Source organism: Pleurodeles waltl, chromosome 5 (assembly GCF_031143425.1).
Source record: "Pleurodeles waltl isolate 20211129_DDA chromosome 5, aPleWal1.hap1.20221129, whole genome shotgun sequence".
NCBI lineage: Eukaryota > Metazoa > Chordata > Amphibia > Caudata > Salamandridae > Pleurodeles > Pleurodeles waltl.
The window spans coordinates 1176850300-1176877433 of record NC_090444.1 but is presented as its reverse complement, the minus strand read 5'-3'; the positions used below and the strand labels follow the sequence as shown (position 1 = coordinate 1176877433).

Here is a 27134-nt window from a genome sequence, read left to right as displayed (position 1 = left end):
GAGGGCCAGGAATGCTCCTTTATCAGGGCCCTAGTTTGATTCATACTGGTCATTTCACTTCATGGCTCTGCGCTTCTGCCATGGAAAGTCGTGAAAAGTAACTGTCGTCCGCGCGCCTGGGTGGTGCCTATGTAGGTGACCTCCACGTCACTTCTGGCATCAACAATACTGATGCCGCGATGTGGAACCGAACAAAGCCAGCCGACGACATGGAGGGGTACTGCTCACACAAAAATCTTTCGGATCCAGTCTTATGCTTGGGAAATTCAAAGGTAAGGAATCTGCAGCCAGATATTGTCTTTACCAGATAATGCATTCCCAACGGTAAGTAACTTGTTCTTTATAACTAAGAAATCAAATTAAACAATCTACAACTACCTATCCCACACTAACCTAAACAGTACCTTACACTATCTAAATGTATCCTAAACTACCTACATCTGCCTATCCTACACTAACGTTAACAAAACCTTACACTAACTTAACTTATCCTAACGTATCTTAAGCACTAAATACAAATAACATGTTAAACATCGGCCCCCACCCCCCTTAACGCACATAGATTGGAACAATACAAATGGCAACTGCACCTAAACATTAACTACACATTATATATTTTTTTTTGTATTTTATTTGATATTTTTGTTTTTTTAAAACAAATACTAAACATCAATCCCCCCACCCGCCACCCACTGGAAATATGAAAAACAGAGAAAAATATATAAAACCTATTACTTATGAAAACATGTAAAAGCTAAAACCTACTTACACTAAGCCTATCTTAATCACTAAATAACTCTATGCCTAACTCTAATAAAACCAAACAGGAAACCTTAAAAAAGCTCAACTGAGTTGGGACACCTGCACCAGTGCCTCCCCTATTGTCTCATTGTGTTGCCACAGGCTGGACTGCTCCTTCTGAATCCCATCCAGCCTCAGGTTTATTTTCTTTAATCCTCTCAAAACTACAGTATTTGGATAGTGACTTGTGGCATCTTCTGGGCCTCCTGGCGTGTGGTTTTGGGAAGAGTGTCTGCAGCTGTTCCTGGGGGTGGCTGTTGCTGGCTTGTTCTCACTGAGGTTGGGTTTGTGGCTGTTGTTGTTGCAGTAAATGTTGTGCTCCTTGGGACATTCCAGGCTGACTTAGCACACTCATATACTTTGGCCATCTTGCGGTAGGCTTTTGAAAAATTACTAATGTGCCGGTAACACTCCAGCTGCATTTCATAGGTTCTGGTCTCTTCAGCTGTCATGTATATTGTGGTAATGGAAAAACATATTTAGCACAAGCTGTACTTGTACGTGATGTGTGTGAAAATAGGCTGACATTGTAACACAATCATATGTGCCTGACCGCTGCATACCCCATCTGGAGTAACACAAGGAGGCACACATTTCTGGCTTCACTTACTCTGTGTCAGATAACCAACACATGGATGGGGGTTGTCATTTGTCTCCTGCAAAACGTGACAGGGTAGAGTACAATTTATTACCCTCATGCAAATGTACTGAAATGTGACATGTATCTTTTGGTTCACCATTGTAGCCAAAAACGTGGTGAGTCATACTTAAACATGTTTCTGTACACACATTATTCCAAGGCTGCGTTCAGCTGAACACATTGTTAATTAGACAATGCATCTCAGTAGTGTGTGTATGCTTGCTGAAGTACTCATCGGATCAAGAACTTTGTTGCATGTAATGTAAGGACCCTTGCACCTACCATGACTCTGAGGGAGGCTCAAGTACCCCTGAGGCTGGTTTACAACAGCCATACCTTGTTGTAGATTAAGAATTTGGAAATCTAGATGTCCATTTGATAATTTACAAACACACATGTAGCCATGTCATTTGTTGTCTGTCATGGGTCAAATGCATTCATTATGAAGAATGGTGTTCATCTCCAAGTCATGTGCTGCACCTATCATATTCAAAATTTGTAAGGTTGAGATGGGTACCCTGCTGACACTGTTTTCACAATTTGGCTTTTGTTTTGTCATAGTGATACAGGGACAGGTATGTTGTCTGCAAACAAATTAGTTGAACACAGCAGTTATGTTTGGTCACCCTTATGGTCGGTCACACTGAAATGGTGTAGCCAGAGAGCTCAAACGTATGCAGCATGTCTGAGCAAAGTATGCTGCATGTTAATGGAACATATGTGTGACTCTGATTCCATGTTATCTACCTGTTTATGCTTGCAGACAGTGGTGGTCATTCTGACCCTGGCGGTCTTTGACCGCCAGGGCGGAGGACCGCGGGAGCACCGCCGACAGGCCGGCGGTGCTCCAATGGGGATTCCGACCGCGGCGGTAAAGCCGCGGTCGGACCGGCACCACTGGCGGGCTCCCGCCAGTGTACCGCCGCCCCATTGAATCCTCCACGGCGGCGCAGCTAGCTGCACCGCCGTGGGGATTCCGACCCCCCCTACCGCCATCCAGATTCCGGCGGTCCGACCGCCGGGATCCGGATGGCGGTAGGGGGGTCGCGGGGCCCCTGGGGGCCCCTGCAGTGCCCATGCCACTGGCATGGGCATTGCAGGGGCCCCCGTAAGAGGGCCCCTACATGTATTTCACTGTCTGCTGCGCAGACAGTGAAATACGCGACGGGTGCAACTGCACCCGTCGCACAGCTTCCACTCCGCCGGCTCGATTCCGAGCCGGCTTCATCGTGGAAGCCTCTTTCCCGCTGGGCTGGCGGGCGGTCTGAAGGCGACCGCCCGCCAGCCCAGCGGGAAAGTCAGAATTACCGCCGCGGTCTTTCGACCGCGGAACGGTAACCTGACGGCGGGACTTTGGCGGGCGGCCTCCGCCGCCCGCCAAGGTCAGAATGAGGGCCAGTGTCTGTGTATTGATATTGCATATCATCTGCACCTGTGTAATACACAATTTTGGACATATGCAACAGACCCCTGCCCAGATATGCTTATCAACACACATTTCACTGTGCTGTTACATACGTTGAACCATGATATTTTTTGTTTGATCCATTTGTTGTATGACCTAATTTGTTTGTGTTGAATACATGCAGATTATGTACCAGATCATGGTTACTGTGCCCAAAGCGACATGGCTATAGATGTGCGAACATTCACACAAATATAAAGATGCTTAGTCCTGTGGGCCTGCTTACGTACCCACTACATTCAATATGAAATTCCTCCATGCTCATTCCAAATGAATCTGTGGGCAGGTTTTTTTTGTGTTTAGCACACTGATCGCAAATTGATAGTAGGTGACTGTTACCTCCGAGAACACATCACAATGTTACATGTCACATAGACCACACATAGATGTCAAAATGTTACATACATGTACTAATGACACTTACTGGTAGCACAGGGGTCCCAATAGGTATCCATCTCTGTTTGTGTTAATGTAGATGTCCACCTAGAAGACATTATTTTGAACATTGCATTGTAAATAGTGCTTTCACATATACTTACATTTATATCTTACAAAGTGTGCTATCCCAGAATTTCAGTTTTACATAGCAGCTTAAACACACATATCTAAATATGACAAGATTATTCGACACAGCTAATCTGTTTGCAAGCCTGAGCTGGCTGGATGATGAAGTTCAGATGTATCCATCATCAAATGCCTGAAGCATGCCTCAGGCATGTGATGTACTTAGTCATTCTGGCCAACATCGTGTCAGACTCCATTGTACCATGACGCATGAGTGACAATATTGACCCTCGGAATAACTAAGTGTTGCCTTTATGGAAAAGGACAGGTATATACTGTATGTGACCTCTTAAAAGCCATATAAGGGTATATTGGCACTGGTGTGTAACCAGTGGTAAATCTTTGTACTTTCCAACTTTGTGCAAGGATGCATGGCTTGTCAGCAGATATTGGCCCTCATTACAACCTCGGCGGTCTTTGCAAAAGACAGCCGAGCCTGCAGGAGCCAGAATACCACCAGTGCAGGCGGTATGTCTGGCTCCCTATTATGACTTTTCCACTGGGCCAGCGGACGGTAACAGTGTTACCGTCCCCTGGCCCAGCGGAAAAGTCACATCAACATTGCTGCCGGCTCGTAATAGAGCCGGCGGCAATGCTGATGTGCAGCGGGTGCAGAAGCACCCGTCGCTTATTTCACTGCCTGCATTTCAGGCAGTGAAATGCGCGACGGGGCTATGCCAGGGCCCCCAGAGGCACCCCGAGTCTCCTTACTGCCAGCCTGTCCATGGCGGTGTCTACCGCCATGGACAGGCTGGCGGAAAGGGGAGTCAAAATCCCCAGGGCAGCGCTGCTTTCAGCGCTACCCTGGTGGATTACGACCGCCGGAAACGCCATGGCGGTATACTGCTGTTCCCGGCGGTGTTACCACGGCGAAACCGCCGCGGTCATAATATGGTGACTAGTACCGCCAGCCTGTTGGCGGTACTAGCACCACTATAGCCCTGGCGGTAACCGACCGCCAGGGTTATAATGAGGGCCATTGGGTTTTGGTGTTGCCCTGAAAAACTCACAGTTCTGTGCATGTAGATATTTATAAGTCATATCAATCTGTGTACATGTGTAGCACAATGCAGCACACGTGGAAGATGTCACATATATGGAATTTAGACAGAGATCTCCTGCTTAGCCTTCAACAGTGGTGCTCTGGCAATTTAAAATCATTCCCTAGTCATTCATGTATGTTACATAAGGAAATGCTCATAATTCCATGCATTTTCATTGAGAACTACCACCCATTAACCATTAAACAGCTCAATTGTGCAATCGAGCGATTGCCACTGTGCTTGCTTTACGTTTGCTTAATGTAGCCACTCCAAGGCACACATAGTTCCCTTAGTTACCTTCATTTCCTTGTAATATTTTATTTTGCTATACATTTTCCACTTTGCACTATGAACAAACAACTAAACAAATGTAGTACAGTCCATGTTTCCGTTTGGCCTTACTGATCTAGCTACGTCACTAAATGCAGATGGAACATACATACATTCCTACGGGTCCATCAATTTCCAGTCCAGAGAGGTTCATGAGGTCAGCCTCCCGTGCCACCACGTCAGCCCATTGATGCTTGATTTGGATGCCAGTGCACACGCTCCCACTGATCTTTCCTATCATTGGCTCGGTAGTCCTGGCTGACCTACCCTTGGCCGCCAGCACTTGGGGCAGGTAATGGACGATTAACCAGATCAGTACACCTAACTCTGCCTGTGAAAACGTCTTACTCCTCCCAGACATGTCCCTATCCCTCCCAAACACACTCAAACCCAAAATATCGCCCCCTAACAACTATAAATACCCCATACAGATGAAACCCCAAAAAGACAAACTCCCAACAGTACAGTGACAAATAACTAGACAAAACAATGAAAAAGGACAAAAATGTATTACAAAGATATAAGACAGGAAGAGCACGTATTGACAAGACCAAACAATCACCACTCACACAGAGACTCTCAAAAACACCACCAGCACCCATCACAAACTAACAGAGAGTAAGAGAAAGTGAAAGTAACTTCAAACTTCCTGTTATACAGCCACACTCATTGCATCATTTCCTAGGTGTAACCTGCCTGTTTTTGACAATTACTTCATTTTTTATGATGCATTGGTAAAGAAATTGCGATTGCGTGATGAACGCACAGTGCATTAGCACTTATGCATTCTGTTGCACGCATTGCGGTCGATGCGCGGGTTGCAACTGGTGCAATGTGCTGCACAACATGGTTAATGCGTGCGTTCTGACCCAGGAAACTGGCCTATAATGGAGGATCCACTGTGTGACTTTTTAGTGGTCATAGTGTGCTTATGTGTGACATTTTACCTTCTTAGGTGTGCCATATTGAGTGACAATTTATTGTGAGCGGAACCAAGTAATTATAATAATATATTGAGACATTTTTGAGTTTATCTTTCATTTGTGGTTTGTAGTAGGGTTGAATGGACTTAGATCGCTGCGGTGATGCCGAAAGTATGTCATATTTATGCATTACTACACCCAGTGTTGCATAGTACTTGGCAGAGCTATGGACTGGGTTTGCAGCACTTGGTAGGTCTGTGTGACAGAGGGCAGTGTGAAGGTGGGAAATCTCGGTGGGCATATTCGTTCATGCCCCTGCTACTTAATAACAGGTAGGCTGGCACATGGGTCTTGGAGTTAGTCTTAGTTCAAGGAGTACATGTGTATTCCTCGTCACCCAGACAGGGGGACAGCAGGCAACAAGGCAGCACACAGTAAGGTAGAAATCCGGAGCTGGCTAATCACACTTCATTTGTCACAGCTATTACCAGGATACAAACCTGAAAGTCCACCACAGTCATATGTTCATATGAAGATTGCTCCTGGGGCCTATGTGCCACGCTGTTGTATTCGCTATTCTGCCCAATATCTTTATTCAGTCAATCTGTCAGAATCCTGCCATATGATGTGTTACAGATGCAACATACACTTAGGGAAGCACAGAGACAGTTTGATTCACCTATTCTACAGTGTCTGTGCCACCCAGTTTACAGATGTAATGGATTTTTCAAAAAGATATGGGGGCATATTTACAAGAAGTGGTGCAGGGCAGCACAGCATGTGACCTTACTGCTCTGCCCTGCGCCACAGGGAAAGGGCAAAAATGCACTGTATTTACAAAAAACAGTGCATTTCTGTCCTTTCCCACTGTGCTGGCGCACAATTTGCTGCCTAGTGCCAATCCAGGCACTCTTGCACCATGGGGAAGGGTCACCTTCAAACACAAAAACACTCCATGGAGGCAGAATGCAGCACACATAGAAAGAGGGAAAAACGAGGAGAAATAAATATATTTGCCCTCATTGCGTCTGCTCTGGGGAGGCATAAGGTTTTGACACAATCCCAGGTTTACATTGCCCTGTAAATCTGGGAATGTGTCAAAAACCATGGGTATTGCGTGGGTAAACTCACAGCAACGCCCATGGATCGACCCCCTGACACAGTGTAAGGCTTGCACTGCATTGCCTTACACCATATCTTTGACGTCATGAAAAGCCATGCAAATGGCTTTGCGTGGCCTTTTAGATATGGGTCTGTACCCTGTGCCACCAGAGCGCCAAAAAAAGTGACGCTCAGTGTCGCCAGCATACGACCACCACATAGGCAGCGAAGGAGGAGGGAGCTTGTGTTTCAGCAGCGCATCTGCTGCCACCAACTGCCAGGCCCACCAACATTCCTCCACAGGTGAAACTGATGGTTGTCCTCTACATGCTTGCCTCTAGCACCTTCCAGGTCACAACAGCAAGAGTGAGAGGGTTATCCCAGGCATCATTTTCTGCCTTCTTACCCACGGTCCTAGATGCCATCATCCGCCCCATTTCTCAGTACCGCCTCTTCCCCAAGACCCACCAACAACAGCTGGGGACCAAGCAAGGCCTCTATGACATTGCCAGATTTCCCCATGTCTTGGGTGCCATGGATTGCACACATGTGCATTTGTTTCCCCAGCAGAAACCTCACACCTGTACTGGAACTGCAAACATACCTACTCAATGAACGCCCAGGACATCATGGACCATCTGGGAAAGTTTACCAATATGTTGGCCAAATATCCTGTAAGTGCACTTGTTGCCTAGATCTTCAGGCACAGTATTATCATTGAGAGATTCCAGAATGGCTGATATGGGACTGATATGGGAATGGCCTACTTGTTGGTAAGTACATTTGAAGTATGCAACCTACCAATAAACACATAGAAATGTATGACATAATAGCAATCTCTGTGTTTGTTGATGGAGGTAGGTGCATATGTAAGAGTGGTGTTCCTCATACTAGTACCATGCATTTTGGTACATGTGTGATGCAGACTCATAAGTCAGATATTTGAGGACATGCCAAGCCACTTTGTGTGGCTTGGAATGTTGTACAAAATTGGGAGTCATGCGACAAAGGCTGTGTTGCATTAATGTGAATAAGGGAGGTGTTCCATATGCGTTGTGTGGGTGTGTGCAAGCAACTCCCATGTTTGATGACACATCATGAATACCAAACATGGTAAACCTGGGAATGCCTGAAATAAATATGCTTTACCAAGTGATGTGTAACAAGGAGAAATGATGTAATTTGTCGAAGTTACTTCTGCTTCCTATGTGTGCTGCATCCTGTGGCACACAGAGAGATATGCCTCTTAGGATTGTTTATGTGCTGGAAAGTGAACCTTCCTGCACTAAAACAATCATGCATGCAACGCAGGCACACTTGCACAATAGTGCAAAAGTGCCTGTGTTTGTGCTAGGAAGCACATTGTGTGCCAATGCAGGGTCAGGACAGGAATGTACTTTATATATTGAATAGTGTGCATTCCTGCCATTTCCCAGTGATGCAGTGCAGTACAGCAAGGTCACTTGCTGTGCTCCACTGTGCCACTTTGTCAAATATGTGACCCATAGTGTCATGTGCACATAGTGGGAACAACTTATAGGAATGTGTAGACAATGATTTTCCATTCTGCCGTACCCTCACTAATCCTGTAATGGCAGCAGCAACAGAACATCTGTGTTTGCTTTTGTCTCATCTCACACTGTCGGAATGGACTAAACCACATCATCTGCCCTGGTTAACAAATTAAGATATTAATTGTGTGGTACATAAGACAACTTAATATTAATTCAAACTGCATATGATGTCTAAGTGTGGAATAAGTGTTTGTTCAATGGTGTACCTAGTCTCTGTACCAGTTAAACTTCAAATACATTAACCCCTTCGCTGCCAGGCCTTTTCCCCCTCCTGTGCCAGGCCCTTTTTTGCCTATTTGGGGCAGTTCGCGCTTAGGCCCTCATAACTTTTTGTCCACATAAGCTAACCAAGCCAAATTTGCGTCCTTTTTTTCCAACATCCTAGGGATTCTAAAGGTACCCAGACTTTGTGGGTTCCCCTGAAGGAGGCCAAGAAATTGGCCAAAATACAGTGAAAATTTCGTTTTTTTCAAAAAAATTGGAAAAAGGGGCTGCAGAAGAAGGCTTGTGGTTTTTCCCCTGAAAAGGGCATCAACAAAGGGTCTGCGGTGCTAAACTCAGCAGCTTCCCAGCTTTCAGGAACAGGCAGACTTGAATCCGAAAACCCAATTTTTCAACACAATTTTGGCATTTTACTGGGGCATACCCCATTTGTGCAATTTTTTGTGCTTTCAGCCTCCTTCCAGTCAGTGACAGGAATGGTCATGAAACCAATGCTGGATCCCAGAAACCTAAACATTTCTGAAAAGTAGACGAAATTCTGAATTCAGCAAGGGGTCATTTGTGTAGATCCTACAAGGGTTTCCTACAGAAAATAACAGCTGAAAAAGAAAAATATTGAAATTGAGGTGAAAAAAACATCAATTTTTCTCTACGTTTTACTCTGTAACTTTTCCCTGCAATGTCAGATTATCGAAAGCAATATACCGTTACGTCTGCTGGACTCCTCTGGTTGCGGGGATATATAGGGTTTGTAGGTTCATCAAGAACCCGAGGAACCCAGAGCCAATAAATGAGCTGCACCCTGCAGTGCGTTTTCATTCTATACCGGGTATACAGCAATTCATTTGCTGAAATATAAGGAGTAAAAAATTGCTATCAAGAAAACCTTTGCATTTCCAAAAAGGGCACAAGATAAGGTGTTGAGGAGCAGTGGTTATTTGCACATCTCTGAATTCCGGGGTGACCATAGTAGCACGTGAATTACAGGGAATTTCTCAAATAGATGTCTTTTTTACACACACTCCTATATTTGGAAGGAAAAAATGTAGAGAAAGACAAGGGGCAATAGTACTTGTTTTGCTAATCTATGTTCCCCCAAGTCTCCCGATAACAATGGTACCTCACTTGTGTGGGTAGGCCTAGCACCCGCGACAGGATATGCCCCAAAACACAACGTGGACACATCACAGAAAACAGAGCTGTTTTTAGCAAAGTGACTACCTATAGATTTTGGCCTCTAGCTCAGCCGCCACCTAGGGAAACCTACCAAACCTGTGCATTTCTGAAAACTAGAGACCTAGGGGAATCCAAGGAGGGGTGACTTGTGTGGCTCGGACCAGGTTCTGTTACCCAGAATCCTTTGCAAACCTCAAAATTTGGCTAAAAAAACACATGTTCCTCACATTTCTGTGGCAGAAAGTTCTGGAATCTGAGAGGAGCCACAAATTTCCTTCCACCCAGCGTTCCCCCACGTCTCCCGATAAAAATGATACCTCACTTGTGTGGGTAGGCCTAGCGCCCGCGACAGGATATGCCCCAAAACACAACGTGGACATATCACAGAAAACAGAGCTGTTTTTAGCAAAGTGACTACCGGTAGATTTTGGCCTCTAGCTCAGCCGCCACCTAGGGAAACCTACCAAACCTGTGCATTTCTGAAAACTAGAGACCTAGGGGAATCCAAGGAGGGGTGACTTGCGGGGCTCGGACCAGGTTCTGTTACCCAGAATCCTTTGCAAACCTCAAAATTTGGCTAAAAAAACACATGTTCCTCACATTTCTGTGGCAGAAAGTTCTGGAATCTGAGAGGAGCCACAAATTTCCTTCCACCCAGCGTTCCCCCACGTCTCCCGATAAAAATGATACCTCACTTGTGTGGGTAGGCCTAGCGCCCGCGACAGGATATGCCCCAAAACACAACGTGGACATATCACAGAAAACAGAGCTGTTTTTAGCAAAGTGACTACCTGTAGATTTTGGCCTCTAGCTCAGCCGCCACCTAGGGAAACCTACCAAACCTGTGCATTTCTGAAAACTAGAGACCTAGGGGAATCCAAGGAGGGGTGACTTGCGGGGCTCGGACCAGGTTCTGTTACCCAGAATCCTTTGCAAATCTCAAAATTTGGCTAAAAAAACACATGTTCCTCACATTTCTGTGGCAGAAAGTTCTGGAATCTGAGAGGAGCCACAAATTTCCTTCCACCCAGCGTTCCCCCACGTCTCCCGATAAAAATGATACCTCACTTGTGTGGGTAGGCCTAGCGCCCGCGACAGGATATGCCCCAAAACACAACGTGGACATATCACAGAAAACAGAGCTGTTTTTAGCAAAGTGACTACCTGTAGATTTTGGCCTCTAGCTCAGCCGCCACCTAGGGAAACCTACCAAACCTGTGCATTTCTGAAAACTAGAGACCTAGGGGAATCCAAGGAGGGGTGACTTGCGGGGCTCGGACCAGGTTCTGTTACCCAGAATCCTTTGCAAATCTCAAAATTTGGCTAAAAAAACACATGTTCCTCACATTTCTGTGGCAGAAAGTTCTGGAATCTGAGAGGAGCCACAAATTTCCTTCCACCCAGCGTTCCCCCACGTCTCCCGATAAAAATGATACCTCACTTGTGTGGGTAGGCCTAGCGCCCGCGACAGGATATGCCCCAAAACACAACGTGGACATATCACAGAAAACAGAGCTGTTTTTAGAAAAGTGACTACCTGGAGATTTTGGCCTCTAGCTCAGCCGCCACCTAGGGAAACCTACCAAACCTGTACATTTCTGAAAACTAGAGACCTAGGGGAATCCAAGGAGGGGTGACTTGCGGGGCTCGGACCAGGTTCTGTTACCCAGAATCCTTTGCAAATCTCAAAATTTGGCTAAAAAAACACATGTCCCTCACATTTCTGTGGCAGAAAGTTCTGGAATCTGAGAGGAGCTACGAATTTCCTTCCACCCAGCGTTCCCCCAAGTCTCCCGATAAAAATGATACCTCACTTGCGTGGGTAGGCCTAGCGCCGGCGACAGGAAACACCCCAAAGCGCAACGTGGACACATCCTAAATTTTGGAAAAAAACAGAGGTGTTTTTTGCGAAGTGCCTACCTGTAGATTTTGGCCTCTAGCTCAGCCGGCACCTAGGGAAACCTACCAAACCTGTGCATTTCTGAAAACTAGAGACCTAGGGGAATCCAAGGAGGGGTGACTTGCGGGGCTCGGACCAGGTTCTGTTACCCAGAATCCTTTGCAAACCACAAAATTTGGCTAAAAATACACATGTTACTCACATTTCTGTGGCAGAAAGTTCTAGAATCTGAGAGGAGCCACAAATTTCCTTCTACACAGCGTTCCCCCAAGTCTCCCGATAAAAATGATACCTCACTTGTGTGGGTAGGACTAGCGCCCACGAAAGGAAAGGGCCCAAAACACAACGTGGACACATCACATTTTTTTATAAAAAGCAGTGCCTACCTGTGGATTTTGGCCTGTAGCTCAGCCGACACCTGAGGAAACCTAGCAAACCAGTGCATTTTTGAAAACTAGAAACCCAGGGGAATCCAAGATGGGGTGACTTGCGGGGCTCTGACCAGGTTATGTTACCCAGAATCCTTTGCAAACATCAAAATTTGGCCCAAAAAACACTTTTTCCTCTCATTTCGGTGACAGAAAGTTCTGGAATCTGAGAGGAGCCACAAATTTCCTTCCACCCAGCGTTCCCCTAAGTCTCTCGATAAAAATGGTACATCACTTCTGTGGGTAGGCCTAGCGCCCACAAAAGGAAATGGCCCAAAACACAACGTGGACACAACATATTTTTTCACAGAAAACAGAGGTGTTTTTTGCAAGGTGCCTACCTGTGGTGTTTGGCCTGTAGCTCAGCCGGCCCCAGGGGGGGGGGGCAGAAATGCCCTAAAATAAATTTGCCCCCCCAACCCCCACCCTCCCCCGCCGGGAGCGACCCTTGCCTACGGGGTCGCTCCCCCTGCGTGACATTGGCACCAAAAAACAAATCCCCGGTGCCTAGTGGTTTCTGCCCCCTTGGGGGCAGGTTGACCTAAACTCAGCCAATCTGCCCCCAGGGGGGCAGAAATGGTCTAAATACAATTTGCCCCCCCAGGGGAGCGACCCTTGCCTGAAGGGTCGCTCCCCATCTCTAAAAAAAGAAACAACAAAAAAAAACACACACAAAAAAAATTGCCCTGGCGCCTAGAGTGTTCTGCCCCCCCCCCCCCCCGGGGGCAGATCTGGCCTAAAATAAATTTGCCCCCCCAACCCCCATCCCCCCCCCCGGGAGCGACCCTTGCCTACGGGGTCGCTCCCCCTGCGTGACATTGGCGCCAAAAAACAAATCCCCGGTGCCTAGTGGTTTCTGCCCCCTTGGGGGCAGATTGACCTAAAATTGGCCAATCTGCCCCCAGGGGGGCAGAAATGGTCTAAATACAATTTGCCCCCCCAGGGGAGCGACCCTTGCCTGATGGGTCGCTCCCCATCTCTAAAAAAAGAAACAACAAAAAAAAAAACACACACAAAAAAAATTGCCCTGGCGCCTAGAGTGTTCTGCCCCCCCTCCGGGGGGCAGTTCGGCCTAATAATAGGCCGATCTGTCCCCCGGGGGGGCAGAAATGGCCTAAAATAAATTTGCCCCCCCAACCCTCACCCCCCCCCCGGGAGCGACCCTTGCCTACGGGGTCGCTCCCCCTGCGTGACATTGGTGCCAAAAAACAAATCCCCGGTGCCTAGTGGTTTCTGCCCCCTTGGGGGCAGATTGACCTAAAATTGGCCAATCTGCCCCCAGGGGGGCAGAAATGGTCTAAATACAATTTGCCCCCCCAGGGGAGCGACCCTTGCCTGATGGGTCGCTCCCCATCTCTAAAAAAAGAAACAACAAAAAAAAAACACACAAAAAAAAAATTGCCCTGGCGCCTAGAGTGTTCTGCCCCCCCCCCCCGGGGGCAGTTCGGCCTAATAATTGGCCGATCTGTCCCCCGGGGGGGCAGAAATGGCCTAAAATAAATTTGCCCCCCCATCCCCCCCCCGGGAGCGACCCTTGCCTACGGGGTCGCTCCCCCTGCGTGACATTGGCGCCAAAAAACAAATCCCCGGTGCCTAGTGGTTTCTGCCCCCTTGGGGGCAGATTGACCTCAAATTGGCCAATCTGCCCCCAGGGGGGCAGAAATGGTCTAAATACAATTTGCCCCCCCAGGGGAGCGACCCTTGCCTGATGGGTCGCTCCCCATCTCTAAAAAAAGAAACAACAAAAAAAAAAACACAAAAAAAAAATTGCCCTGGCGCCTAGAGTGTTCTGCCCCCCCCCCCCCCGGGGGCAGTTCGGCCTAATAATAGGCCGATCTGTCCCCCGGGGGGGCAGAAATGGCCTAAAATAAATTTGCCCCCCCAACCCCCCCCCCCCGAGCGACCCTTGCCTACGGGGTCGCTCCCCCTCCGTGACATTGGCGCCAAAAAACAAATCCCCGGTGCCTAGTGGTTTCTGCCCCCTTGGGGGCAGATTGACCTAAAATCAGCCAATCTGCCCCCAGGGGGGCAGAAATGGCCTAAAATAAATTCCCCTCCCCCCCAGGGAGCGACCCTTGCCTAAGTGGTCGCTCCCTTTGCGTGAAATTCACGCAAAGAAAAAACTCCCTGGTGTCTAGTGGTTTCTACCCCCCCTTGGGGGCAGATTGGCCTCATCAAAATAGGCCAATCTGCCCCCACGGGGGGCAGAAATGGGCAAAATATAATTTTCCCCCATTGGGAGCGACCCTTGCCTAAGGGGTCGCTCCCCACCAAAAAAAAAAAAAAAATGAAACAAATAAAAAATATATGGTCCCTGGTGCCTAGAGGTTTCTGCCCCCCCTGGGGGCATATCGGCCTAATAGTAGGCCGATCTGCCCCCAGGGGGGGCAGAAAAGGCCTTCCCGAAAATATGCCCCCCTGGGAGCGACCCTTGCCCAAGGGGTCGCTCCCTTTTGTCAATAACATTAAAAAAAAAAAAAAAATCCCTGGTGTCTAGTGGTTTCTACCCCCCTTGGGGGCAGATTGGCCTCATCAAAATAGGCCAATCTGCCCCCAAGGGGGGCAGAAATGGCCAAAATATAATTTTCCCCCAAGGGGAACGACCCTTGCCTAAGGGGTCGCTCCCCACCTCAATAAAAAAAAATGAAACAAAAAAAAATGGTCCCTGGTGCCTAGAGGTTTCTGCCCCCCCTGGGGGCAGATCGGCCTAATAAGGCCGATCTGCCCCCAGTGGGGGCAGAAAAGGCCTTTTAAAAAAAAAGCCCCCCCTGGGAGCGACCCTTGCCCAAGGGGTCGCTCCCTTTTGTCAATTTCTACGAAAAAAAAAAAAATCCCTGGTGTCTAGTGGGGTTTCAAAAACCGGATTGCAAGCAATCCGGCTTTTGAAACCCTCGGAGGGACTTCAAAGGGAAGGAAATACTTTTCCTTCCCTTTGAAGCCCCTCCGGGCCTCCCAAGTGATTGAAAAAGAAATGCTTTTGCATTTCTTTTTCAATCGCGCTGGAAGCAGAGCTTCCAGCGCGACGAGGGAGGCCCCTGTGACACATCAGCGCGCGCGCGCGCGCTGACGTCACAGGGGGGGGGTCGGGGGTGGAAGGGGAAGGTCTTCCCCTTCCATCCCCGACTTGGGGGGGGAAGGGGGGTGCACGGGGGTCTCGTCCAAGGCACAGGGGAACTGTAGCCTTGGACGAGATCATCTCGTCCAAGGCACAGAAGAGGTTAAAGGTATGTGTACTAATCCTGTGTTCAGAAGTAAGTGTGTCACACATGGCTGTATGTTGACCATAGTTCCTGGTGCAACTCTGGAAGAACTAGTTGTAAATTCCATTTGTGTCATGCAATGTAAGTGTAGGCTACAGTCATGTATAAATGTCAATTTAGTGTACCAATGTGAGAGCCAACATTACAAAACACACATATGTCTCAGCCATAAAGACAGTCTAGTTACACACACATAGATATGTATCAAGCCACAATGATATATATAACCAATGTGATAGATCACCAGTACTTTGTTGTAACTAGGCCAAATTACCGGCATATGACGCCTTTTATGTTCAACTCACAAACTCAAACAATGCTATCAAACATGTTATACACCAGTAACATAGAATGGAATGCAACCAGGGCAAGGTGTCCCAATCTTAACGTTCTCAAGCCACATCAGTGATGACAGAATCAAGGTACAGAAGTACAGAATACCCTGTAAAAGAAAACTACTTGTACGTATGTCAGTGTCCCCACATTGCCAGACCTATGTGTCCATCTACGTTCAGCATTTCTTGTCTAACAACAAGCATTAGCTGAAGGCTAACAAAAAAATGTATAACTATCCATGTCACTTGTTGATAACTCAAAACATGTAGACAGTAATGTTCAACATCAAAGTAAGTGAACAAATCAAAGGCCAGGTCAAAGTAATGTAGCCAAGCAACAACATTTGACAATTTTCAAGGGGCCATTGGTACGTGTGAGTGTCAAAGAGATTGGCACTATCCAAACCTACCTAATGCTGAATATTTGCTACAACAGTGGATCACTACTTTGTCTCTGGGCATATGTAGTGAGTGCACAGAACATAGAGGTGTCCACAATTTTCAGAAATACCTATCACAGTAATCTACTGGCTGAACATGAAAGTCAGGATATGGAAGTGTCCAGAGTATCAGGATATGGACAACTTGGACACAGATAACTGGAAGACACTTGTGCAAAAAACATGGTCAACTGTATTTATAATCCATAAAGTTCTGTGAGTTAGTCAGTATCCATAACACACACGGACAGGCATGTCTCTGTAACAATGTGCATAATAACTAACATATATTTTTTTCTACTTTCAGCTGACCAAGGATATTGTCTGCAATTGTGGCTCATGACCCCATTCCCCCATCACCAGACGGAGGCCGAAAAACGGTACAATCAGGCTCTGACCAGGACCAGGGAAGATTGCTCTACTCACCCGCTATGGTGTGCAGGATCATCTTAATTTGTGCCATTCTGCACAACATTTGTGTCATAACCAATGTCCCAAGGAACTGGAGTCAAAGGAGAGTGAGCCAATGGAACAAGAGGAGGAGTATGATGGAGACCAACAACACAAAATGGCTGGACATTGGCAAAGCAACACCATTGTGTCAAATTTGTTTTCATAGTTATTTTTTACAAAAAGTAAATTGTATGAGTTATTCATGATAGTTCAACATGAAAATAAATGTTTGAACTTATGTATTGTGTTGTCTTTATGTCACAGACAATGTAAACATCAAGTCAATCACATCTAGAAGTAGGCCTAAGCATGCATTAGTCATGTTGTTAGACCCTTTGAGCAACATGTGGCCATGGCTCCAAATATTCAGTCAACCAACTCAGCAGTGCAATGTGATACAGTGTAATGCATGTTAGGGACATGCAAGGCATGCCACATATCCACATCTAAATAGTACATATCTGTCCTCTTGTTCTTGAGCAGAGTAGTGCTGCACAGCTAGCATTCTTGCTGTATTCCGCAGCAGCAAAGTGTGTTTCTTATGGTACTAAGTGAGTGTTGCACCAATATGTCCATACCTGAGGCACATTACTCAGTGTGGTGTGTCTCACCAATGTGGTAGCATACAGAATGGCAGCACTTTGCTGGAGCAAACGTTGTAGCACATTCCTTCACAGAACATGATTGTCAGTTGTCATTGAGAAAGACCAAGTATGAAGTGTACAAGTCCAAATTTTGTTTGTACAGAATGCATACATGCAGGTTTGGGGATCCTCAAAACACTACACATGTGAGTCAGTTCCTGGCCACATTGTCATATATACTACTTCAGGCCACAGTTGTAAAAGTATACATTTCATAGGCATTGCACAGCAATCTAATGAGACTCATAGCCCTGTAATACAACATATGGAGCAGATGACATTGCAATGTGAGTAACTTACCTGAGAAGTAGGACAATGGAGATTTTTTTTGCAAATATCACTATACCTGAAGAATACATAGATGTCAAGAGTGTGAAGTGTCCATGTCAAAAGTCAGACAAAACTGTATGTATACACACTCTTTGAACATAGTGCGATGGAGGAATTTGCATATGAACGTACCTCTGCGTGGCAAGAGTAGTTTACCCCTGCCTTGAGTGTACTAGTGCATAGTTGAGGGGATCACAAATATTCATCCTGTAGGGGAAATGACAACTTTGTGTGTGCCATTACATATGCCTGTCAGGGAAAGCAGTCTTCTTATACTAGGAAGGGTACACACAGACCTGGCCTCAGAGTAGATGTACTGCTACTACCTGTGACAGGAGTAAGACAGAGATCATGTGTGTTTGGCAGCATGATGTTCATTGAACATCAGTAGTGAACATGACCACAGGACCCTGGTTCACTGCAGTGAGGCTTAATGGCTCACTCACCTATTCCAAAGGTCTGTTGCTGTGTGTCACACTCATCCCTGCCCAACATCATGTTAAAAATATGTGTGCATGATAACACCATGTGCATGACATATGCCTGTGCAAAATATACACAGAAAGGCTGCAATGTGGAACAGTGTGCACATGCTGAGAACATGTGTGTGCTGCAAGAGTGTGTTCCCCTTCAGACACTTTAGCACATGTCAAAAGGAGTGTAGAACCATACAGTGCTCGATGAATGAATGAATGTGTGTGCTACACGTCACGAGGTTTACATCTGACACATGTGGATCATATTATAGTTCCCTTAATGTCCTGTGACTGTAAACAGAGGGGCATATAAGGAGCATGGCCTCGAAGTACAGCACAGGTGGTCTCCCTACTGCACGGCTATGTGTGAAAACAGATTGCACGTAATGTGCTGTATCGAACATCTAACTGAATACAAAACAATCATGCCTTTTCACCTGTGTCATTTCCTTAATGTCCTGTGACTGTAAACAGAGGGGCATATAAGGAGCATGGCCACGCAGTACAGCACAGGTGGTCTCCCTACTGCACGGCTATGTGTGAAAACAGATTGCACGTAATGTGCTGTATCGAACATCTAACTGAATACAAAACAATCATGCCTTTTCACCTGTATCGTTGTTCTTTTGGTGCCACCAGGCCAACGCAGGCACTCTTGCACCATGGAGCTAGGATGCAAGTATCACATGCAGGAATGTATTTGTGCATAAAGGTGCATCTTCCAGCTCACCCAAATATCCTGTGAGCCATATTCTACCATTGATGTGTGCTTCAGATAAATGAAGTACGGTGGAGAATTTAAGGTCTAACTCCTTGCAATTGCACTGCTGTGAAGATCGTACATATTGGCATATTTAAAGGTTTACCTGGTTTGGTATGTTTGGGGATGCATATATAACCAGCAGATGTGAATGTGTACCCACATGAGACTGTCAAGGAGCCTCTCTCTGGTGCAGAGTAAGGCAATGCAGGGATTTGCAAAACATCGTGTCACTCATGATTATTGACACTTGTCTGGGCTACATAAGCTGGCCTTGTTTGGCTCAAACGATATAAAAATAGTTTTGCGTAACACATTTAGAATGGTGCATTATGCAAGGGCAATGTATATTGGGACAGAAATATAGCTCTGAGTGCAGAAGTGTCTTTACCACCACATTACATTGCGGAGCTTGCCTAGCTTTGTGTGCAAACACATGGCTGCCGGACAATCACATTCCATAATGGAATTACAACATGGGGCATATTTACAAGCCCCTTGAGCCGGAATACGTCCATAATTGGTTTTTACAACGTCATCGCATGTATAGCAGATATCTGTCTTCCATATTTAGAGTTGTATGCTGTCACAGAGGGGCTGGCGGACGAACATACATAGCAGAGGATGGACAGGTTGGACTAGTGTATCTATGAGGCACTGTTCTGTCAAAATGGCAGATGCTTCTGTCACCCTTACCTATGCGAACAGCAATATGACATACCCAAGTGTCCTTAAACATAAACACATGAGCTACCTCAAAGGTAATGTATCTCCAACAGCAACAAATATAAAAGGAGGCCTTTTAACCTCCATTTTCTTTCTTTTGCACTCACAGGACATGTTATGTTTTGCAGCAGGCTTTTACTATGTTTTTCTTTGTGTACTTGTAGTTTAATTTTATTATTTGTTTTCATTTTCTAACAATGTCAGGTAGAAAAGCACCTAGGTTCTTTAAAAAAAAATGAGGTAAATGTAATGGTAGATGAAATAGTGAGGGTTGAGCCATCATTATTTGGAGCCCCAGTCCAAACAACTACCATGAGTCAGAGATGGCACATCTAGGACAAAATAGTGGCGAAGGTAAACGCTGTTACTTCCCATCCTGTCTTAATGGAGGACATTCGTAGGCGGTGGAACAACCTGCGGGATATGGAACATTCCATAGCTTCCAGGGCTGATAGTGAAGCCCTGGCAACTGGTGGTATTACTTCTGGGGCCCCTCAATCTCGTGTGCTGGGTGGATAAGGAACTCTCCTTACTGCATACAGATAATTTCACAGGATCTGCGGCGGGGTGGATACTGGCGAGTTCTACCAAAATGTGAATACAAATGATTTTTCTTTTGCAGTTAGAATAAGTGTTTATATATTTTTTTCAGAAACTTTACAACATGATAGCTATGAAATCACATGTCTAGTTAGGCTGACGACCTAGCATTAAGGCGTCTCTGTACTTATATTGTAAGTGATCTCATACATTGTATAAGTGGAAGTACTAAGGCAGCTTTAGTTTTACTTTTGTTAGTTATAATTTTTATTTTATTTTGGGCCTTTTGACACATTGACATTTATGAACATACTACCTTTTTCAAGTACTCTGAATTATTTAGTACAGCTGTGAATTAACTTTTATGTTGCATTTCTGCTAACTTTGTTACTCTTGTTAAAAAAGGCAGTGTAAATTTACACACCAACACCATGTCATGCAGTTTGTGTACCTATGCGGAAATAGCCACATCTCAACCTAAAGAAATGGGCAGTATTGGGTGTTTGTATATAGTAATACAAACAAATGGACCTGTGACCTACTCAGTACATTCAACATGCACTAATCTTATTTTGTCTCTGCAAATTATGTCAGGTAACAGTTGTGTGCATTCTAAATAGCTGACCAGGCTCAGTTTAAACATGAATGCTGTTCTGTCTGTCTCTTCTGTCCTGCTGACATGGGTTTTATGCCAGGAAATGATTGTAAACATAGGCCTATGGCCATCTGTTACTTTATCGTCAGTAAGATAGTGTATTTTTATTTTATGAGACTCACAACGCATCAATACTTATTTTTTCAAGAGAAGGACAACAACACACATCAAGATGATAAAAATGTGTTCTCTTCTTTTTTAAACTGTCACTTGTACACTGGTGGACATTCAGCTGCCACTTTTCATGTAAAATATGTGTATCCCTCATTATGAGTGATGTACAGCTCAAACTATTTACAAAATAAACAATATATATCTAGGTCCCAATTGTTTGGAAACTAATCTGGAATCTTTGTGTCTTTGAAGAACTCCTTCAAATTATTTTCTTGTCAGTTTCTAAAGCAATCTTACACTTGCTTTAGTAAAGATGGTACACTTTATTTTACTTCCTAGCACCCTATCATAGTATGCTAGAACCAACATTTAGGGCATTCGTTAGCTGGATATTTTTTTTATCATTTATACATATTGAACTATCTTTATTTCAGAACTGAACCTAGTCTTATAACATACACTCTTAATGTGTGTTTGTTAGAAATCATTTTTCTAGAAAGTCAGTTAATAAAGAAACACTTATTGTTATATTTATTTACATTTAGGAATGTACGTTCAAACAGCAAAAGATAGACTACCTATGTTACAGTCTGCATTGCTTTTTCTTACTGCACTGCATTTGAGATACAGAGGGTTTTTCAGGCCAGTATTGCAAAATAGCTACAGAAAATATATTTATTATATTATACATTTGCAGGTAAATATGAAACTTTTACTTAAAGGACCATTCAAATAGTTCCTACCCAGCATTATATGTATATTTCATGTGTGCACATTTCTACATTGGGCCTGCTCTCAACAAATGTGATTATTCATAAACATAACATACATATGGGGTCTGATGGGAGAAAGAAACCAGACCACGCACGTACTACTCCCTAACTAATAAAGCACACACAAAGTACATCTGGTACACAAAGGGAAATTACAGTTGACCATGAGAGGATGCTTTCTTTAGTAGAAGAACCCTCACTCGACCCGAGGGTGATATGCTTCATCATTGGGTTCTCTCCTCACACCTGCATCGAATGGTGCCTGGTGTGGGCTACAACTCTCCAATGGATAGGCTCTCAGGTGCTTTGTGTTATAATTCACAGTGTACTCATTCACTGGAATTCATTGTTAGTATTCACAATGTACTCAGTATTAAAATAAAACACAGTTTTAATGTTTGATATTAAATAATTGTATTTTTCTTTATTAGGTATACAACAACAAAATATGCCATCAAATACTCAGGCCTCCACTCTGTTTGCTGAAGAACATCGTGGTGCCTCCAGGAGCATGTCAACACTTCCTCATGCTAATGAGTTTGAAGAAAAGCGGGCCAGTCAAGTATAGTGAGCCAGCAACCTCAGACAATCCACCCCACCATTGGAATAAGCTATCCACCAGCACCCCAGGTCCAAGCCCAAATAGACAGTCCTGTGTCCCTATTCCACTGACAAGTTTGCCTACCCATATCCTGGCACCAGCTACTTCTGTTCTATCTGCAGCTGCTGATCAGCCAGGGCAGGCTACATCAGGTCACAGGACCTGGGACAGACAATTGCTTCTGGAGTTGGGCCATTGTTCCATAGAGTGGGTTAACATCTGTTAGGTGTGGCTAGTCGGCATTAGGATCGATTGAGCATATAGTAAACCTACTAAGGTCCAGGGTGTTCTGTTGCGAGACCAAAATGAGATCAGTCAGGCTCGACTTCACATGAGCTGTACACTTGCTGGAGTGGCACCTGAGTGTCAAGACTTTGCATACATGGGTGGGGCAGGATGGTTTCAAGAGTCTTGTTGTAGCAGTGTCTTCTCTAGTGGACTCAGTCTGTGGCTAGCCGTGAGTGCTGTTTTTTCACCTGCTTCTCCAGCAGTCTCTGCTACCAGAAGGGAGACACTGCTGCCTGCGGAGACACCTGCCACCACCTCCTCTAGACCAACTCAAGCAGCTCCAGCAGCTATTAGGAAGGGTTGCTCATCTGGCCCACTTGAAGAAAATGCCACTCAAACCACCACCAAAAGGAACAAAAAAATAAGTGCCTCCTGTGGTCATCATTTACTTTTTTCCACATTCTGTTTTGCCTTTCCTTACGGACTCATGGTTAGTTGTTTGTAGCTGAGGGCCTGATTCAGATCTTGGCGGACGGCTTACTCTATAACAACAGTGACAGACATCCCTTCTGTCAAAATATAAATCCCATTATATCCTATGAGATTTATATTTTGGCAGATGGGATATCTATCACCGTTGTGACGGAGTAACCTATCTGCCAAGATCTAAATCAGGCCCAGAGTATACTTATAATTTGTGGCTCAAAAGTCATATTTTATTTACCCGTAGAGCTATCTAATTTTCAGTTATTGATTTTTTTCGGATTTTTGTTAATAAAATATTTTTTGTTTGACTAATTTGTGTGTGACTATCACTGTAATGTGTAACATAAAAATGATTTTAGGTGCATGTTAGTAAATGCCAAACACTCTAAACTGTTTGAAGTGCTGGTTTAAAGAATTTACCAAAATTCAAACAATACATGTTAAATAGATTTAGGGTATATTATTTATATTCATAGGAATGAGTCATATGCCATAGTATATACATAACATATCTACAACTTTAGCTACATACGTCAATGGAGATAAGAATAGCTAAGAAGGGTATAATCTCAAACGAGTCTGGATACTACGCATATAACAGACACAGAAACAGCACAAAGTAAAACATTAGCCAATAATCAAACGGTTTCAAAAACATCTGACATTAACTTTTCTTGCAAATACTTATTTCAAACACTGAAGAATTGTACGTGTCAGCCATCACACATACTTTTCCAGGATATCAAGGTACATATAAAGGATGCATTGGCAACATTATTGCCCACCACAAAATTTGCAAAAGAACAAACACAAATCAGAACTTTTAAATGTAGGCTAACAAACACGTGTTAGAAGCATTTGTGGAAGCGCCATGTATTGAACACCAAACAATAAATTAACTTACATATCTTCACAAAAACACCAAACAACAAATTGTAGCAATGTTTCCTGTACCCACCTATGGCTTCCTAGTGCTTCAGCAGATGGCAGAATGATATAAACTTTTTTGTTTTAAACTCATGTCAGCTCCCATTCTATATTTTAGCATTCATTATTGTTAGGTTGTGCACGCGACACGCTGTTCCGCGCCACTATGCGTGCGATCAAAATGGATCGAACTTGGAATGCTATGTGAGGGTTTGAATGAGGTGGGGCAGTTGCGTGTCGCCAGCCGGTGCGGGCGGACGGGAGTTGAGGCTGTATTACTCGAACTTGAAAATAAAGAAGATACTTTGGAAACCATTTCCCGCAGTCCGCCTTACCTTTTCAGTGGCGACGAGGGTCTTCCGATTTCCAGCCTCTTCTCCTGTGCCGAAAATCTCTGCTGTTGGGCTTCCAGTTTCTGGTGCAGGCTGCCATTTCTACTTTTCATCCGACGGCCGAGACCCGCTGTGTGCCCCAAGAAGCATCTACGCTGCTTTGCGCTTTGGGAATTTTCAGCGTATGCTGAAACTGAAACTGAACGTGTCCCTGACGCACTGTAAGTACATTTTCTGGCATCTAGACCGCAGCTTCCATATTGTGTGGACGCTTCGGCGGCCATTTTAGGGCATATCGCACTTCGAGTTCCGACTGCGTGTCACGGTGACACGCACACCCCGGCGGCCATTTTAGGAGTATATTGCACTTCTAATTTCCGATTGCGTGTCACGGTGGCACGCACACCCCGACTACCATTTTTCCTACTAGATTACTCAATTGAGTTGTGGACACATAGTGTAACTGAAATTAAATATTTCCAGTCATACCGTGAGCATGCTTTCCGGCAACTTGACTACAGCTTCCACATCCTGTCGACACTTCGGCGGCCATTTTAGGGGCACATCGCACCATTGCACTGTGTATTCTGCTTGCGTGTTACGGTGACACGCACACCTCGACGGCCATTTTAACCAACACAGCTAGTTAACCAAATTGTGGACATATTCGGCAGCCATTTTATATGTACTATTCTTCAGTGCTGTGCTTCACGTTATATTCAATCCTCTGTTGCGTGTCATGGTGATACGCACACCCCGATGATCTGTTGAAATATTTTATTAGTGGAACCCCACTTTACAGTCTGAAGTTGAATGTATTCAGCATTTTTCAGAATATAATTTGTGTGCTTCGGTAACTGCAATCAATTCGCTTGATTCGAGGTTTAAAAAATGCAGAAATGTCACTTTGGAAAGACATAAATTCTACAAAAGGGTTCAATCTGAAGGTGAATCTGCGTCCAGTTATGTTGGGGCTTTAAGACTTTTGGCTGTTTCATGTGATTACAAAGAATTTAAGGCAGAAATGATAAAAGACCAGCTTGTGGAAAAAAAAAATAAGAAGAAAATACAGGAAGCATTATTATCCACCCCAACTTAACTTTACAGAAAGCCTTAGAGATTGCTACCAGAATTGAAAGCACTGTGTCGTTCATGGTACAAATGTCAATCGCTGACAATAGGAACCAGTCGCTGCGATCAGAGGTTTTAGCAGTTAAGTCTAAATACAAAAATAGGAATGTGAAGAGTGGAAATGCACCGCAGCCTACAGGAAGCAAGACTGGGAAAAACGTATCCAAACCTTTAGAGTGTTATAGATGTGGTAGTACTACTCATTTAGGTAATGCTAAATGTTGCCCAGCTCTGGATAAGATGTGTGCCAACTGTTACAAGAAGGGACATTTTGCGAGAGTATGTAAATCGAGCGGATCCAATAGTACACCATTTTCAATACAGTGGTGACTCCATCTGGTACGTCTGCGGGCCCGCTGGGTCCCCTTTCTTATGACTTTGGAGGCTTTCCCGTGCAGTATCAGGAGGCACCGTCCCTGCAGTTTATACCAATGGCCCAGGTTCCCTAGCCTCCTCCGGTGCTTCTTGAGGAGGACAAGTACTTTTTTGAAAATCCAGATTAAGAAGAAGGGGAAATAGTGTCTTTGGATCCAGACTTTGAAGGTTCGGATGTGGAGAGTGGTCTAGATACTTCCCCAGAATGGGAGCTGTTGTCACCTAAAGGAATTCCCCTGACTGAAGTCACTTCCTACCAATCAGAGATAAGGAAGGCCACAGAAATGTTGGAGTTGCCTCTGACATTTACTGAACTCAAATCGTATTTGCTTACAGATGTACTGCATTGTTCATCAGAGTTTCTGTTGCCTTTTGATGAGACTCTCACTGAGCCTATTCTTGAGATTTGGTAGAAACCTATGTCACCTGCAGGAGTGTGTAGACCCATTGCAGGGAGGTACAAGCCTGCTCCCAGTGATCCATTATTCTTGTCCACCCCTACTGCACCTGAAGGTTTGGTGGTGCAAGCATCCTGTTCCTCAAAGTTGACTCCTGGGTCTTTTCCGACAACTCCAGCTAATAGAGAATCAAAGAGGATGGAGTAGTCAGCAAAGAAGGTGTTTTCTTCTGGCAGCATGGCTTTGAAGTCCACCAATGCAACCTGTTCATTAGGAAGATATATCTATACGTTGATTGAATTATCCAAATCAGTGGTCTCATAGTTACCTCACAAAGTTCAGGAACACTTTTCAGAACCGCTGCCCACCAAGTCAATCAGGATTAGATAGGGCTGATTCAGTTGCGAGAGTGATGGCATCTTCATTTGCCACAAGGAGACACGTATGACTGAGGGGGATCAGGTTTCTCGTGGTATGTGCAAGCAACCTTGATGGATTTGCCATTTGATGGTTCAAGACTGTTTGGCTCCAAAGCAAATTCTGCCTTTGAGAGATTTAAGGACATTAAAGTGACTGCAAAATCTTTGGGTCTTCAAACACAGACTACAGATTACAGGCAGTTTCATAGGCTCTGGGGGTTTGGCCGGAACTGTAGCTTTCGTGGCAGGAGCCAATACCAGCTACAATAGCAGCAACAGCCTTACAATCACCTCTATAGGAGTTATAAAGGGTGGGGCAAAGGTAGACAACGTGGAGCTGCCCATCAGCCATCTTCCTCCTCTTCCTCTTCCTCCCTTGCCAATGTTGCAGGAGAGCAGCCTTAGTTCTGCCAGCTTGTCAAGTGGAAGGTCATTGGCCTATTTTCTGCCGCAATGGAGATCTGTTACATCAGATCTTTGAGTTTTGGATTTTGTGGAAAATGGGTAAACCCTACCCTTCCCGGAGTTTCCCCCTACATTTCCTCCTCAGCAACATTTTTGTTC

General features: G+C 45.0%; 1 protein-coding gene across 1 annotated transcript in view; it reads right to left on the bottom strand.

The window, feature by feature from the left end:
• FABP7 (fatty acid binding protein 7) overlaps positions 1-24458 on the bottom strand; it is a 178077-nt gene extending 153619 nt beyond the window's left edge. Inside the window, exons 1-2 of the mRNA XM_069235412.1 lie at positions 24251-24458; positions 3331-3389 (exon numbers count right to left, since the gene is read on the bottom strand). Coding sequence (XP_069091513.1) covers positions 3331-3389; positions 24251-24360 — 169 coding nt within the window. The 5' untranslated portion in view covers positions 24361-24458. The remainder of the gene's footprint in view (positions 1-3330; positions 3390-24250) is intronic.
• Positions 24459-27134: the final 2676 nt, after the last annotated feature.